This window comes from Poeciliopsis prolifica, unplaced genomic scaffold (genome assembly GCF_027474105.1).
Source record: "Poeciliopsis prolifica strain line A6 unplaced genomic scaffold, Auburn_PproV2 SCAFFOLD080, whole genome shotgun sequence".
Lineage (NCBI taxonomy): Eukaryota > Metazoa > Chordata > Actinopteri > Cyprinodontiformes > Poeciliidae > Poeciliopsis > Poeciliopsis prolifica.
Genome location: NW_026562455.1, coordinates 170,311 through 186,900, shown reverse-complemented (window position 1 = coordinate 186,900; position 16,590 = coordinate 170,311). Strand labels below are relative to the sequence as shown.

The following is a 16,590-nucleotide window of genomic DNA, read 5'->3' as shown; positions in this document are numbered from 1 at the left end:
CAAATAAAAATACAATCTTACTTTTTTATTCACCATTAGTTGAGATGTTTACAATCCACTGTACAAATCTAAGTCGTTCCTGACCGCTCCTCACATTCTAGAAAGTTTATCGAACATAGATTCTTAATTAACTCCTACTAACATGTTATGATGCTGCTTTCATGTGAAAATTCAAAATTGTTTTCAAACATTAATGAACAGCCCAAAGAAGTGACAGATGTACAAATACAATACAAAGTCTACAGGGAGGTTTTAGCCAGAGGAGTCCACAGTAATGGTGAAATTGTATGCTAATATACTTTAAATAGAATTTTCTAAATAGTGCCGTATAAACTGAGTGACATGGACTTGGACTCTTATCAGGATATTATTGTGATAATGATAAAAATGTGTATTATGTTTTTTTTAGGTGTCTGTGTGGCTGCGACTGCATGGCGGTATTCATGGTGCCACAGACCCTAAAACTGTTCTGGAAAAATATTCCCATTTCAAACAGGCATTTTTACTGTAGTGATTTATGTAATTTAACTGCTCTTAGTAACTCCATTTATTTCATTCAAATTTACAGATATTTATTGACGTTCTTGTGGAAGAAACAGTGGAGAAACAGGTCAAATTTAAATTTCCATCAGTTTTTTTAACATTATAAATTAAAATTAATCAAGGCAATCAATGATAAGAAATTTTTTTTGATAAATGATCAATGACACGATAAATGCCCATCCCTTTCGTCACACAAAAATGTAATGTCTGAATGTTGTTGGGTCTGCTGCGGCTTAGGGGGACGCCTGCAGTCTCATTTTTCTCCGTTCCCAAACTTTCAGATTTGATGTGAACAGAGCGATGCGTCTAGATTTCATTCGGAAACACTGTTGCTTTTCCAAGGCACTCACTTTCACAAATGTGAATGAATAGGTTAATCTTCACACCCCCACACCAGACGAAGCGTCCAGACATGAAAGTGATGTGTTCAATGACTGTCAGATTAATGGAGGACGGCCCGTGTCTCAAGGGTGAGCTATGAGCAGGAACAGAAGCCTCTCTGCTGCTCACTGGATCCTGCTTATCTGAACTGACCATGCTCTGATCCTGTAACACAGAGCTGCCTCTCTGCTCCCTTGACAAACACTTGAGATTGATATCTGACAGCTTGGGAGTGTGTGTGGGTGTATGATGTGTGTTTCACTTCCCATCTGATTTTTGCTTTGTTTTTACTGTCAAAACATGACACTTCCATTCCCAAGACTTCAGCAGAAATATTAAATTGTGTGCCTGTGTTTCAAAGAGAGGAAGATGGAAAGGAAGAGCGTCTTGGACCTCAGTCTGTGTGGTGAGCGTTGGAGTGTTTTTGCTCAGGTTTGGAGCTGTTCGCTCTCAGATACGTGCTGAACACCCTGCCGGGGTTCTCTGGGATTAAGCAGCCTTGTGATTTCTCAGACAGGCGCAGCCATTCAGGAGCAGCACTTCAGTGCAGCATTTATCTTCAAAAGCAAGGCATGCAATGGCAGCAGCTAAAAGGGCTGCTTTGCATTTTTAATGCTTTTACCAGAGTGCCCGAGTCCTTGCACTTCTCTAAAGCCATGTTTCCATTCATCAGGATCTGCTAATCGACCTCCTACTGGCCTTTCTATGTGTCTGGGAGTTCATTTGTCAGGAAGGAGTTTTGTGTGTTCTCAGAAAAACACATTTTCCTTTAGTGGACATCTTTAAACTGTCCAGTGGCACCTCATATGTCTGAGTGTCTTGGGGAAGTTATTAATGGATTAAAGTGTGCAGTCTCGGCTTTTATTTATTTATCATCTATGTGATTATGCAGGAGCCTTAAGGAGGCAGTATTATGTATTTTCCAGGCACATTATGCTATTCTATGGCACAGTCTAGTAACTATGTTACTCTCAGTTATTAAAAATGTTTTAAACTATCAAACATAACTTCAAAGAAATTTGTTGCCTTGAAGTTGGGCCTTTGTCTCTTTAAGAAGCTCCTGCTCTTTCTGACACCGCACCGCCCCGCCCCGTGTTCCTTCATTAAGCCATTTTTAAGTTACACTGGGGAAGCAGTTCCTATGATGATCTCAGCACATGCTCAGTTTCACCAGGTTTTTTCCTAATTACTGCTGCCGCTAGTCTAGAGGAGTTGAGAGAAAGCAGGCGTGGTGAAGGGCTGCTCTGTGAGCCAGAGACTCGACTGGAGACTACAGCTCCAAGGAGGAGCTTTGGGTAAATAGACAGATTTTGTGAGAGCAAGAATTTATGCACCCCTGAATGGTTTATTTATTTTCTTCATTTATTTCGAACATGATAAAAGTACAAATCACACAGATGAACAAGCAATCCAAAAGACACTTTTTTTTGTACCACAATAATCTTAGCATGCTCGAAAAGGAACAGGAAGAAGTAAGAAACTTATAAATTTCTACTCCATAAACTCATACAATATTTCCATTAATTGCCATGGGAGATTCAAAGACTCCTCCAACTAGCAAAAAGAATGAAAGCAACACAGTCCAGGTACGTGTTTGATGTTATGCAGCTCAAAATAGTTGATTTAACATAATGCCCTTTTGATAAATCTTATGGGAAAATTTGATCATCCCTCCTGGATGACCAAACTTCTCACCTCATCTGGAAGGGCAGTGGCCCCCCTGATATCTGCTCTTGATTAAAATTCAATATCTCCTCCAGACTGATCAGCTCTCGGTCAACAATGGCATGTCTGCTAGTCCACGCTTAAACCATATGAGAAGTGTTGTTTGGAGTTTTCAGTGGCGTAAATCATGGGACAGTCAACAAATGTGTTAGTCCGTCAGTCAAATCGATTCTGCAGTGCTCGGTGCGGCTAGTCGGATCTGCTAATGGAGATGAATCTGGCCGAGGCAGACTGAGGACCGGTTAGGACCGGTTAGGACCGGTTAGGACCGGTTAGGACCGGTTAGAGGCGCTCTAGTGGAGATGCTATGTTTCAGTGAGGTCTGCCTTCACATAGAGGCTGGATGATATGACTTGAAAACTTATAAGCTTTTCATGTCATTCGATAGTGATGATTGTCAATATCAATAATTATGGATTCGTTTTTGGCGTGACCTTCCCAGTTTTCACTTCATAGCGTTTATTTTGAAGCCGTCATGAGGCACGGCGGCAAAACTTTAAATTTCACAAGTTATTGAACAAGTTGTTGCCAGGTAACCAAAGAGGGAGTTAATTGGTGTCATCCACCTTACTTAGCTGACAGTCAAAGCCTACATTTCCCAGAATGCCATATGGTTCTGGATTAGAGTTCAGAGAATTTTCTATGTGTGGACTATTGAATATTCAGCTGTCTTATGTATGGATACTGATCATGTGTCTGTGACAATATATGTTGCTATTGATTTATTGTTAATCTTACATACAAATATAAAACATCACCACTCAGCACAGACCTCTAAAAGCTCAATCACAAAAACTGAGTCACACTTTGTGTTGGTTTATCTCAAGCGCTCAGTGCATGTTGTGGCACACGCTTGGCTCTGTGTGCGCTCACAACTTGATAAAGTTGAATAAAAATATCCTTTTGTTGTCCCACAGTGTGAACATTCTATTGTAACAGCAGCAAAACACGTAGAGTCACAAAAAGATAAAAATATATAAAAACTAAATTAAGAATGACATACTGCATAATGCAGACCAAGTTACAACATAAACATATCTTGCGATTAGTAAAGATAAATACTGCAATCCAAAGGAATGTTCAACAAAAATGATTTTTAAAAATTGTATTGGTGCATTGAAAAAAAGCAGCTTATTTGCAAGTCTATGTAAATTAACCAGTCAAACACAAACAGGTCATCCAATCGGTTTCTAGTAAATAGTCCATTCACTTTGATAAGTGAAGTAATGACCAATCACAACCAGCAAATCAAAAGAATGCACTAATCTGTAGACATTTCTGAGCATAACAGCTTGATTCATAAAACTTAATACAATAAATACTTGAATGTTGTATTCTGGAAATATTTAATTAAGCATATGAACTCATCATTTACTCATCATTGTGCATTTTATTTACATAATATTTCTTTTAATTATTTTCCTTTTAAATATGATCTGCATTACAAAGCTTGTCTTAAAATCCACTTAATTAGGATTGATCTGAATTTCAAAAAAATAATGTTTTTTATTTGAATGATATTTTATTGTATTTTATTATTGTCTTCCACTGACACATAATTAGCTTGTAATGTTCTCAGATTTTTTGTTGACATTTTTAACAGAAAACAGGGTGGGCTGCTGGTGGACCACCCCAGTGCTGGGCCTTCAGGGAAAACCCTGGATGTCTGCTGACTGAAGAACAATATGTTTTAAATATTCTGAATATGTCCTTCATTTTCTTTCCTCTCAGAGATGGAGAGTAAAAGTTAGAACAGAAACCCATCCCTCATCTGTTAGATGAAGTAGCGACAGTACTGCTGTCCATTTGATTTGTTGCTTGCTTTTAATGATTTAAATGACTATATTCAAGAATAATTCATTCTTCATTATTTTGATTTAATTTTCTTTTTTTTATTATTTGTATTTTATTACTTTATAAAATGACATGGAGAAATACTTGTACATTAACCAAAATTAGAAAGTGAAATATTTCTTGTCAGTCATTTTTGACATTTTAATATTAAGCAAATCAAACATTAAGTGGATGCATACGGGATGCTATGACATGTCAGAGATGTAACCTTAGTCTGTTCCAAAGTGTGTCAGTATTTTAAAAAGTCATTGCCTTTATTAAACACGATGCTGTTCTGAAATCCACTGTCTTTTAAATGATTTTACTATTAAATAATAGACAGGTGATTAGTGAATATTTAGTCATATAACTGAATAATGAAGCAGCCTAACAAGAGAACAAGTCAAAGTGGAGATAAATATCCTGCTAATTGAACATAGTTTAGCTTAACATTGTGCTAGAATGCAAAACTTCTCCATATGAACATGTGTAATTAATCAGCTGAAAATTCTGTCAAGTTAATATGTCTAGTTACTATCTGTCCTTTGCTCTGTTAATTTCTCTAATCCTCTGTGAAATGATTCATGCTTGTTAAAGATGCACTGATGTACTTAATTAAAAGATTGATTTTGCGTGGGACATAAAATAGTGCCTGCAGTTTTAATTTCCTCACCTGAACAGAGCCTGAGATTAGCTGTGCTGTGTGGCTGAGCATTTTTCAGCTGATCCAGCTCCTCATCTGCACACTTTCCTGCTCTCGCATTGCCTTACCAGACAATGCTTTAAATGGAGAATCTATTGAATAAAGATGGGCATTCTTTTATACTGCAGACCCAGGAGTAATGGACCTCTGAAGAAGCCTGTTGGCAGCGTTGTTGCAGTTAGCATTCTTAATGATAACTCCTCCATCTGGTGAGTGGTGGTGAGCCAAAGGCAACAGATGGAATTGTTTTCACAATTTGTTTAAATATGTTGTTGATTTTTCTTCCCTTTTTAAACGTCCCCAGCAGCTCAGATGCTTGCTCGCTTCCAAAGAGATGTTGGAGTTGTATTTCCTCTCATTCAGCTTTAAGCTTTGTGTGAAGAAATGGCAGACTTCATACCAGTGTAGTAGAGGGGAATCATGAATTACAGTTTTTAGAGTTTCAAGCCTTTCAGGGAAAAACTGTAACTGTTGTGACAAAATAATCCTGAATCATATGTTTCCATGGCACCAGTACTAACAGCACTGCCTTCCTGAGCTGTAATAAAGAGGTTAATCATTTCCTTTTCTTTTTGAGGTTTTTAATTTCTAAAATGAAAAGTAAGGAAAAGACAAGCAACTATTAAGACTTTACGTGTTATCACAATATATTTTTCTTTTTATTGTGTTGTTGCCATTTTTTGGCCAGAAGTATATCACTATGTTTAGGCACAGACCAATGAATCCAAAAAAAATAATAATAATAAAAAATGTACCATTTTCAAATGTGTTCCTTTGCTATGTAGTACAAACTACGAACTTAGGCCAATAGCTCATTTATTATAAAAATAGACTTAATGCAGAGCATTTAGTAAAATGTGGAGAATTAGCACATTTGACATTCACATGTCAGGAGGGTCAATGTCCAGCCCAACACAACTACATCATCAGAAATGGAGATACACCAATAGTAAGAGTGTGGGCTGATATTCTAATTGCTGTGCAAAACCAAAATACAGACATTGTTATTCTATTCGCGCTTTGGTTTGACTGCTGCTTATCCAGACATTTCAAGTATGAGGACTTTAGACAAATCAACTTGTCATTCTGGAGTTTCAAAAATTCCAGTGAGCTGAGTTGAATGAAAATCAGAGGATTTTTTCTTTGTTTGTCCTTCACAGAGAACCAGGGGCCAGAAGAGAAAGAGAGTTCCTATCACTGAAGAACGAGAAGAGAAAGTGGAGGTTGGTCACTTCTTCTTGTTGCTGTTCACAAATCTTTTAGATATCACATTTTCTGATTCCTTTTCGTTTTTTCTTCATTAGTTCAGACTAGATCATTTTGCAAATCTTCCATTAATGTAATCCTCTAAATCTGTTTTCCTTTGGAAAAATGATGGATCAGGTGACAGATGGTGAATGTTTGGGTTCTCTGCTCACATCATCTGAAAACTGCTCAAATACTTTCCACATGATGCAGGTGTGCTAGTGTTTGCTAGCACACCTGCATCACCTGTTAGCAATAAGACTAACAGTGGTTAGCAATAAGACTCAGGTCTTATTGCTAACAGACCTGAGTCTGTTAGCAATAAGACTAACAGTGGTTAGCAATAAGACTCAGGTCTTATTGCTAACAGTGGTTCAGTAAACTTCTAAAGTACACACCATGCTGGCCACCCTGATGATCCTCTCTGTGCAGAAGAACAGGTCCAGCGTTTGGTTTCGAAGCCAGAAATGTTTGCGTCTGATTTGGAAATGAAGGAGTTATACTTTTCAGCACATTGTAGTCTGTCCACAGTTTTAGCTTTCATTTTTATTTCTAAGGCTCAAACAAGCACACATCATTTCTAATCAGCCGTGTTCCCATAGGAACCACTGCCGCGGGAACGCAGACAACGCCAGACTGCGGTGCCGAAAAAACCCAAAGCTGATGACACAAGAACCGAGTGTTCAACTTGCAAAGGACCAGGCGACAATGAAAATCTCGTGAGGTGAGGCAATGTGTGTGTCTGTATAAGAGAACCAGCTTGGGCTATTCCACATGGTGAGTGCATGTGTGTGAGTGTGCATACCTTGAGAGGTCCATCTTTGTGTGTGTGTGTGTGTGTGTCTCCTGGAGGAGCCATACCCTCCTGATGATTAAAATTCAGTCTTCATTAGACCCCGGGCGCTGGGCTGTGCAGACTGTGGGGGCTGAGGTCGTCCTCTCCACAGGACCCTATATTGACCTGCCACATGCATTTGCTCACTTGATTAAGGGCTAATGAATAGCACAATTAATTTCCCTCCTCTATTGAGGTATCAGGTGTTTGGCATCCAATCAACAGGATTCTTCTTTGCTGTTCTTTGAAACCCAGCATATGCCTTGATACCATATTGTCATGTAATGATGATTTTAGGTTTAAACCATAACACCAGACTCTGGGCTGAGCAGAACCTTTATTTTTCCTGAAGCAGGTTATCGGTTGTAGTGATGCTGAAGTGTTTGGTGTGTGAGGAGGAGTTATTTTCCTTTTTTCGCCATCATTCATTGCCTCTCTGTATCTTATTAAATGCTAACAGAGACATTTCCCATATGGGTTCCTGTGCAGCCATAGAACCTCCGAACCTTTTAGTCTTTGACCTTGACTTATATTTGTACATTAAAGTATTGTAGCGCTAGATGTCAGGCTATTTGACCAACAAGGATGTGTTTTCCATTTATAACTATACCTTTAATATATATGTTTCATCTTTTTACACAGTGATGTTTAAAGATAGGCAGCAGTAAGAATCTCACTATGATCGTTTGGTATTGCAGTCAGAAGCCACAGATTGTCAATGTTTTGGTGAATGCTCCTGATGCAGCGTCACTTTGGAGGGTTTCTGGTCGGGGTGTGAGGTGTGCTGCCCTGACTCTTTCTATCTTTGCATTGCACAGGTTGTGAGAGCCGGGGCAGCCACCTCACCTCCCATAAAATGTCGGGACTGATGGCCGTTGGCTTAGAGACAGAGAGGCAAATTGAAGCTCGAGTGAGAAGGAAGAACCACACCTTCCCATCGCTTCGCCAAGCACGTCTGAACCAAACTGGACCAGCAGCTGTCCAACCAACTATTTTACCTGAACTTTTGGATCTGAAAACATTGAACCAAACTAAATGCTTAAGTTTATTTTCATTCTTTTGGAAATTTGGGGCTTGTAACATACTGACAGCATCTTAGTGGATTATTGTGTGTTCAGGTTTATTCAGTATAATACTTGTTTCTGTTGGTAAGGGCTTTTTTAATTGACATAATTAATTGTGTTTGGCAGGAAAATATTTGTTATTGTGTTGTTGGAGCTTTTGATTCACCCTCTGATGCTGTTCACTTATAGCTACATCACAGATTAGATTGTTGTTTCAACAGGAGATGTTTCGGATTGCAGTCTGGTGGGTTCGGTTCACAGTGAGGAAGCAGCGTAGTCTGCAGCTGCTGAACATTCTTTCACCAGTTCAACCCTCTCCTCTCTCTCCCTCTGCCAAAAACTGATTGTCTTTCAAATCAACGTGAGATTTTTCGGCCTTTTTTTGCCTGTCTGACCTTCTAATCAGTTCTAATCAGTATTATTGATTGAATTCCAATGCCAATCACCCGTAGCAACTCGGCATGAGTAATTAGAGCACTTGAGCCGTGGCTTTCTAGGACTTCCTGTGTCGTGATTTAGTTTGAAGTATGCTGAGGACAACAAGAAAAGTCTGGTCCATTTAGTAAAGCACTGAACTAATGCTACTGCAGTAGGAGCAGGTTAGTTGTAGTTAGCAGCAGGATCATTTAGATGTTAGTCTGAATGTGTTTAGAGTGATTGAACACAAAGAAGTCTTCCAGTGTGTCAATATGTTGAAGTGACAGCTGAACAGACCTGTCTGTCCACAGAGACGTGGCCGGGTTGGTCTCCATGTCCCCGCTCGCTGGCCTGACTGGGCTCATGACAGCAGTCACGTCTTGTCCACGTGTCACTCTGTTCCCTTCTGGACCCACATATGCATGCTTTAGGGAGCCGTCAGATTCCTGATTCCTTCAGCCCAGTTAGCTGAAGGAGTCAGGCAGCTGCAGAAAACTTGTTTGCTGCTCATTTCTGTTTCAGCTCTAAGATGCATGACAATGTATTTGCATAGATTAAGTACACAACTTCCAACTAAGTGATGTGATCTTACAGAAGTCTGAATGCTAGATAGTGCGATGATGTGTACAGTATTTATTGTGTTTTTGTTTCGTGCCTGTGCAGTTTCTTAAACATGGATCATATCTTGTGTTGTGAAATCTGATTTATGACGTAGCCATGAGACTGTTTTCTTTGCCAAACATTTGTTTACAGTAATGCTTTTGAGGGAACATTTTGATCTCTGTAATGTAACATGAAGTAAGAGTGTGAACGTTGCTTCTGCTGTCTATGTCATGTGTTTCAGCATCTGGCCTTTAGCTCTTGGAAATTAAGTGGCGCTTTAATAAACTCTTGATTTTTTTCACCTTATTGGTGCAGTGATAAATGAGTGTCAGACAGCTAATTAATTGTTGTAAAGGTGCGGCACCGGCGGTCCGTTTGTGCGTGTAATGCCCCCTGTCAGCAGTGATTTATCACCTGGGAAGTGGCCCTCTTGTTTTCTTGGGGGCTGCTCAAATGAAATGTTACTTCTCACCTACGCAGAGTAAAGTCTCAAATGCATCAGCAGGAGGATGTGAACTTCTGTTTAAAATAAGCAGCAATAACTTATATGGTAGTGATGATTTTCAGGATATTTGCTTTTGCAGTTTCTTTTAATTGAAGACACCATCGAGCTCAGAGGTCGCTTTCACCAGCAAGACCTGCCCAAAGCAGCAACCACACAATCCAGAGCTGCACAGCACTGTTAAATGACACAGCAGCGTATATTAAAAAAATAATAAACACTTAAAGGTTTCATAGTGCTGCTGGCTGTCAGCTGCTCTGCACACCTTTATTGTGTCCAGACAGTGTACAAAAGTGAGGGGATGAGGGACCCAAGGTTGTTATGTGATGGACATGGGACATTTCACAGTATGGAAACAACAGCAAATAGAATCAGCTCAAATTTCTCCACACAACTCTGTGTGGAGAAAAACAATCCGCACTTCCTGAGCAACAGCAGGGTGACAGCAGAGAGCCCGTCCTCCCCATGAAGAGACCTCCACTGAACCCCAGTTCACAATAACTGGAGCTCAGAGAACCGAGAACTATTTCTATCGATAACACTGAAACATCCGGAACAAGGTGCCTGAGACATTTAATGGTTAATCCTTTAGGAAGTAATTGTTTGGCTTTGTTGCTGAACTTCAAGTTTAATTTCTATTCATATTCATTTGACAGCCTTGCTACCATAAATAAACACAAACATATATTTGTAGCATTCTGTAAAATTTACAATGATTTTCATTCCTTTGATATCAATGCATATGTGAACGGCAAGCAAGCCGGAGACCGCTCTAGAAGCAGGAAGTGGAATACAGATGTTCTGGGTAAATAAAAGCAAAACAAACAACGGCTTGTTAATTTTTGCCAAAGATTCAATGAGAAAAGCTACAATTGCTAAACTCTGACATCATTTAATTCTTGTTTGCATTTTGTCAAGAAGGGAGTTGTGCTCAGTCTTGTTCAGACGTTATTTCTTCCAGTAGTTCTTGGTGCATCGCCGCCACAGGCCAGGAGGGGAGCAGGCTTTTGGCTTGTTTGTCACCGCAGTGTGAAAGTGAAACGCAGCAGTTCAAAATGGAACAAATGTGGCAATTTTGGTCTCGTGTGGAACCGAAACTACTGGACCATCATGTGTGAAAAGAGTCCTAACAAATCCACTGAAAGACAGGATTGTTCGGCTTGCGTCATCAATCACAGACATGTTTCAACAGCTTCAGTACATGATTTGTGCAGATGTTCATTCACCTTTAACTTTCTAATGACTTTTCCATATTGTTTAGACAGAAGAGAGTGTCATTGTTTTTATGACTGTTAGTGAAATGTTCTGGTCTCTGTAACCAAAGTCCGCAACTTCATTTTTTTGCATTTTCTAAAGATATCTCAGAGATGAGATACAGAAATGTGCCATCAGTGGGAGGAAAGTAAACCCTTTGTGAGCTCTTACATCCCAGAGTGTTGACCAAGCATCTGGGTTTTGGTTAAGGGCTGAAAGTGGAGCTTAGGGATTGGTGGAGTGCAGAGAATGGGGGATGGCAGGAGAGAAAAGCTAGCAGGAAAGCAGTAACCTTTCCGATGATGAGTGCATTTCCTATTACTGCTCTGACACCAGATCCGGGGAGATGATTTAATGGCGGCATTTTGTTTTTGCTGACTTCACCCTTTCCCCCTCTATTAAAACAGAAAACTCAAGAGCTTGGACTGGAGCTGTGTGGGAAGAGTGACCAAGCAGCTAAAATCTATCACTCCTCTGCTTCCTCCCCTGTCTCTTTATGCCACTGATTCACCCACTGTGTGGGTTTGCCTGAGCGCTCCCAGAAGGTTTACACTTTTCATTCCCCAACCTCTTAACTGGTTTCTATTTTTTATCCATTTTACCCCAACCTCCACTCCATATATTTCAGCTATTACACTGGATATAAATCCTGGTCCTTTATGGGTGTCGTGTACATTACTGCTGTCTTTTTTCCTAAATCTCTGAAAGAAAATTCAATGTCTGTTAGACGTCACAAGACTCCAATTTGGCCTGCACTGCAGGGGGCACAATATGTTGTTAAATTGGTACCCAGTTTACTGGGGCCCCCTGCTGGAAAATATAAATCGCTCTGGTTTCATTGTGGGCTCCGGGTGAGAGCTGTAAAAAGACCCGTCCTTGCGCTCCTTTCATCCTCTCTATAGCCGTGAATGAGTTGTGTTTAGACGGGCTAATAAAAATAGCTGCTCTGACTTGGCTTTATCCATAGGTGCGACTTCAGCAGTCCATTCATTACTTTCCCCATCTTGTAAAACAATGGCTCTTTTCTAATGTTGCACTGACCTAACAGTAGATCAAAAAGTAGGAGGCTCCAAAAGTCCAATAATCCACTCCTTTCTGAGGTGCACTTTGTCATGGATGAGAGTCAATGGCTTAGTGCTTTGTGTCATATTGATTTGTGTCACGTGGCCACTCCCAGGGTAATTGCATTGCCCACTTGTGATAAATTCACTCCCTTGCTTTAGCCTCTTGGGCTCAGACAGCAGAGCTTTCCCAAAGAATGAGCAGTTCCACAAACTCCCAGGAAAACTGGACATTTGATTTGAGTTCAGATCTGTTCCTGCATAGAGCGCGTTTCGTGTGCAAGTGTTCACATGCTGAGTCCGCAGGTCTGTTCAGGTTATCATAAAGTCCCGAGTAAATTCAGTTCCTGATCTCCATTGTTACTTTTTATATGCGACTCATTAAAGGCCAAATCACTTCAGAATATTTCAGAAAGCCAAAGCGATGTGCTCTGAGGGCAGAGGGGTAAAATGATTGGTGGTCCTGCACAGTTCCACTGAAAAAGACACAAACAGTCTTTAATTCCAACAGCGTGTTTTCAGGTTGACACTGATTGGATGTGTGATCTGCCAGCTCCACTTCACACTGGGTACGATGAGCTCCAGCACCTCAGAGGCAGATCAACGCTACCGCGTTCTGGCAAAACACTGATCTATAACTTCCTGACAAATATGGGTTTTGTCATCCACAAGAGTGTTGACAGTCAAGTGAAACCTTTAGCATTTAAAATGAATCATCTCATCGCTCTGTAACCGTTATAAACTAAGCAGTTCTACGTCAGTCTGCCATACAATGCGTTTGTCTCCAAACCTGGACAAGGCATGCTGACCTCTGCGTTGGGGTCACATCAGGACAGCCGTCAGTGTGCTTTACAATAATTTACCCAGAGTGAAACAGTCGGTCGTATTGACACCTTTACCTACTGGCTTTAGATTGAATCCATCAGGGCACATTATCCTTAGATCTGAACTCTTCCCAACATTTTGTTAGACCGTTGTGAGCAAAAATGGAAATAGAAAGTGTAAATGTCCCACTCATTTTTTTTGTCGCTGATAATGATCCAATTTTTAGGTATTTAAGAAGCTTTGACTCTTATAAAGTTTCAGTCCCAAAACTTCATAAAAATCAATTAGGTAGATATCATTCATATGCTTGGAAATGCTGTTGCTATAGAGTGCAGAAAAATAACCCATTTAAGTTCATCAGCAATACAAGCCACACACCAGTGCAGCCATTACAGTCTCTTCTATTCTTTCTGTTTTATCCTGTTTTTTACAGTGAATCCTAAAGGTAAAGTAAGGTGGATTTTATTCAGATAGCTCATTTTCAGCAATAAGTTGCTGAAACTGCTGTTTGTCCAGATCTGCCTCATCGTCCAGAAACATGGGGTAAGGTTTAGTCAACAGAAATAATTTTGCTGATCCTATGACAGAAAATGTTTAGTCTCTTTTAATATCAGATAGTAAGGAGTAAAGGTTGTATCTAGTATGTATGTAATTATCTAGTTTTATCTATACTTGGAATCTGCCGTTTGAAAAGGTTGCTGAAAATGATCACTGATTGTTCTGAGAGATTCACTGGGATACATGACACTTTTATATTTTTAACATTCAAACTGGTCCAACATTTTGCACCAGAACCCTAGACATAAACTAATATACCATAAAAATGTACATTGATGAATATAAGCAAACAGAGTCTATAACAACAGAGTACTATGTAAAATTGACCGTTTTTTGAGCTTTCCATCGTGTTACAATTTTATTCCTTCATCAAAACATACCTGGAGTGATGCTTTGGTTCTTTGAGGAATCGTTTAATCTCCATTCAGCTGCGCAAAACGCCTGAGGGACAGAGTGTCGCCTTCAAAGAACAGCTGCAGTTTCCAAAATCTTCAACCTCACAGAGCAGCCCTCCACCCACTCAGCTCCTTCAGACTAGCCAGCAGAAATTAGAAAACACCTAGTGGAACTGTACTTCTGCTGACTGTATTATAGGAGCTACATCTCAGTGCAGGGGTGGGCAATCCTGGTGCAATCCCCGGTCCAACACACTTGAATCCAACAGCTGAATCACCTCCTACTGCAGTCAAGTCCTTCAGAGTCCTGCTAATAATCTCATTATTTGACTCAGGTGTGTTGAAGTAGAGATGCATCTTAAAGTTGCGGGAGACCGGCCTTCAAGGCCTGGAGTTGCCTTCCCTTGTCTCAGTGAAATCCTGGTAAAAAAAAAAGTTGCTGAAGGGTTCGCAGAAGACCGATGCTGTGATGACTTCCTGAAGGCAGAATTTCAGAAAGAGAGAGAGGCGCAGTTTCAAGACGTCAAATTACAAAGTCATATTTGACATATACAGCAGTTTTATAATAACTGAAGGTCAGATAGTTACTTGATCGGCACTACATATCTAGGAAACACATAATACTTGCCCCTTTAAAAAGGTCTATCGATAGTAAATGTCTGTCCTGTTTGTGTGAATTCAGAAATCCTTCAAATTATTGAGACACTCTTGTATCCTGGCTCAGCAATTGTGCTTTTCAAGAGAAGAGCTCTTGTAGACATAATATTAAATTCATCCGGCTGCTTGGTGTTCTTATTATGTCATCAATATCGTGGTTGTTGTGATCTTTAACTCAAATGACACATCAGTGAAACTACTGCAGGAGATCTGTATAAACGGAGGCTCTTTGCGGCGCCTCGGACGACGGCCCTTTCTCATTGTGACACATGAACAGGAATGTGACAGCTGAAAGAGCTGGATCAGATCAAACGGCTCAACGCAGATCTGTTGGCCATCAGCGCCGCTCAGGGAGGACCGGTCCACTGGTGCCACCACAGGGGCGAGGAAGATGTGAAAACCTCAGTCATAGATTAAACAGCAGATGAAAGAGGACAAGAATTGCCAACTGAGAGTGACACATGTAGCAGACAAAAGTAATCTGTCACGTCCCCTCCACACCCTCACCTCCAATACGATTACATCAATCAATAACCTCTTATGAGTGATTGGATTTTGTCTGCCTCCAAAGTACAGGGTAGGAGGGGGAGCTGCTCAATGTTTCCAATGATTAAAGCACGGCCAAATTGCTTTGATAACATCAAGGACCTTGCTGTGCCTGAGCACGTAAGGGCATTGTGGGAAGCAGATAAAGGCTGGAGGTGGCCGCCGACTCAGATCAACTCTGGAAACACAGCCGAGATCTGCCAATGGAGGACTGAACTGATCGGAGACTATGGAGGTGTTTCTGCATTCTCTACTTATAAACATGTCATTCATTGACTTTTCTCAAAATACAGAATACATGATTGTAAAATATTAAGTAAAACCCATGTCCAAACACTTGTAAAGTCACTGTTTAATTTGCACTTCAAACAAAGCCTACAAGCCTAATTCTAAAGTAACAGTGTGCTTTAAGATTTAACAAGCTGTTCTCTAACTTCTACTAAATGGAACTGACTTAACATCACCCAAGACTCATCAGTTTAAGTTCCTTGTTTTATGTCTCTGCTGCAGAGAGCAAATTTATTCATCACTTCAAATATTCAGCCCAAATGTTGGTCTGCGCTAACAGTGAGTGAAGATTTGACAAAACTGAGACTGTCACAATCTGATCCAAAGAAACAAGTAAATCTGTGGAGCTGAATTTATAGTAATCAACCTTTTCAGACCTCTGGTTGTGTGAAATGTTTGTTCTGCTTTGACTTTTCTATCAAACTTTTATATATCAAATCATAAATACATTTTTAACATTGGATAACGATCACCTGAGTAAATATTGAAAATAGGGGTAACACGTTATTTGACGGGTTATGAATAAGACCTTCATGACTCTGTCATAAACATGAGATAACATCTGTCATAAACATGAGATAACATCTGTCATAAACATGAGATAACATGTCATAAACATGAGATAACCCTGTCATAAACATGAGATAACACCTGTCATAAACATGAGATAACCTCTGTCATAAACATGAGAACATCTGTCATAAACATGACATAACACCTGTCATAAACATGAGATAACACATGTCATAAACATGAGATAACACCTGTCATAAACACGAGATAACATCTGTCATAAACATGAGATAACATCTGTCATAAACATGAGATGACATCTGTCATAAACATGAGATAACATCTGTCATAAACATGAGATAACATCTGTCATAAACATGAGAACATCTGTCATAAACATGAGATAACATCTGTCATAAACATGAGATAACATCTGTCATAAACATGAGAACATCTGTCATAAACATGAGATAACATCTGTCATAAACATGAGATAACATCTGTCATAAACATGAGATGACATCTGTCATAAACATGAGATGACATCTGTCATAAACATGAGATAACATCTGTCATAGATAACATCTGTCATAAACATGAGAACATCTGTCATAAACATGAGATAACATCTGTCATAAACAT

At 39.8% G+C, this 16,590-nt stretch overlaps 1 protein-coding gene across 4 annotated transcripts in view; it reads left to right on the top strand.

Moving 5' to 3' along the window:
* phf14 (PHD finger protein 14) overlaps positions 1–16,590 on the top strand; it is a 120,148-nt gene that overhangs the window by 52,972 nt on the left and 50,586 nt on the right. For 3 of the 4 annotated variants that reach the window (XR_008604939.1, XM_055021925.1, XM_055021924.1), the window contains 2 exons: positions 6,346–6,408; positions 7,033–7,154. Coding sequence is in view for 3 of the 4 variants with exons in the window: in XM_055021925.1 (XP_054877900.1) it covers positions 6,346–6,408; positions 7,033–7,154 (185 nt within the window). In the remaining variant the exon portion in view is untranslated. Of the gene's footprint in view, positions 1–6,345; positions 6,409–7,032; positions 7,155–8,083; positions 9,656–16,590 lie in introns of those variants that run through there. The other variant, XM_055021926.1, reaches the window with a different exon arrangement.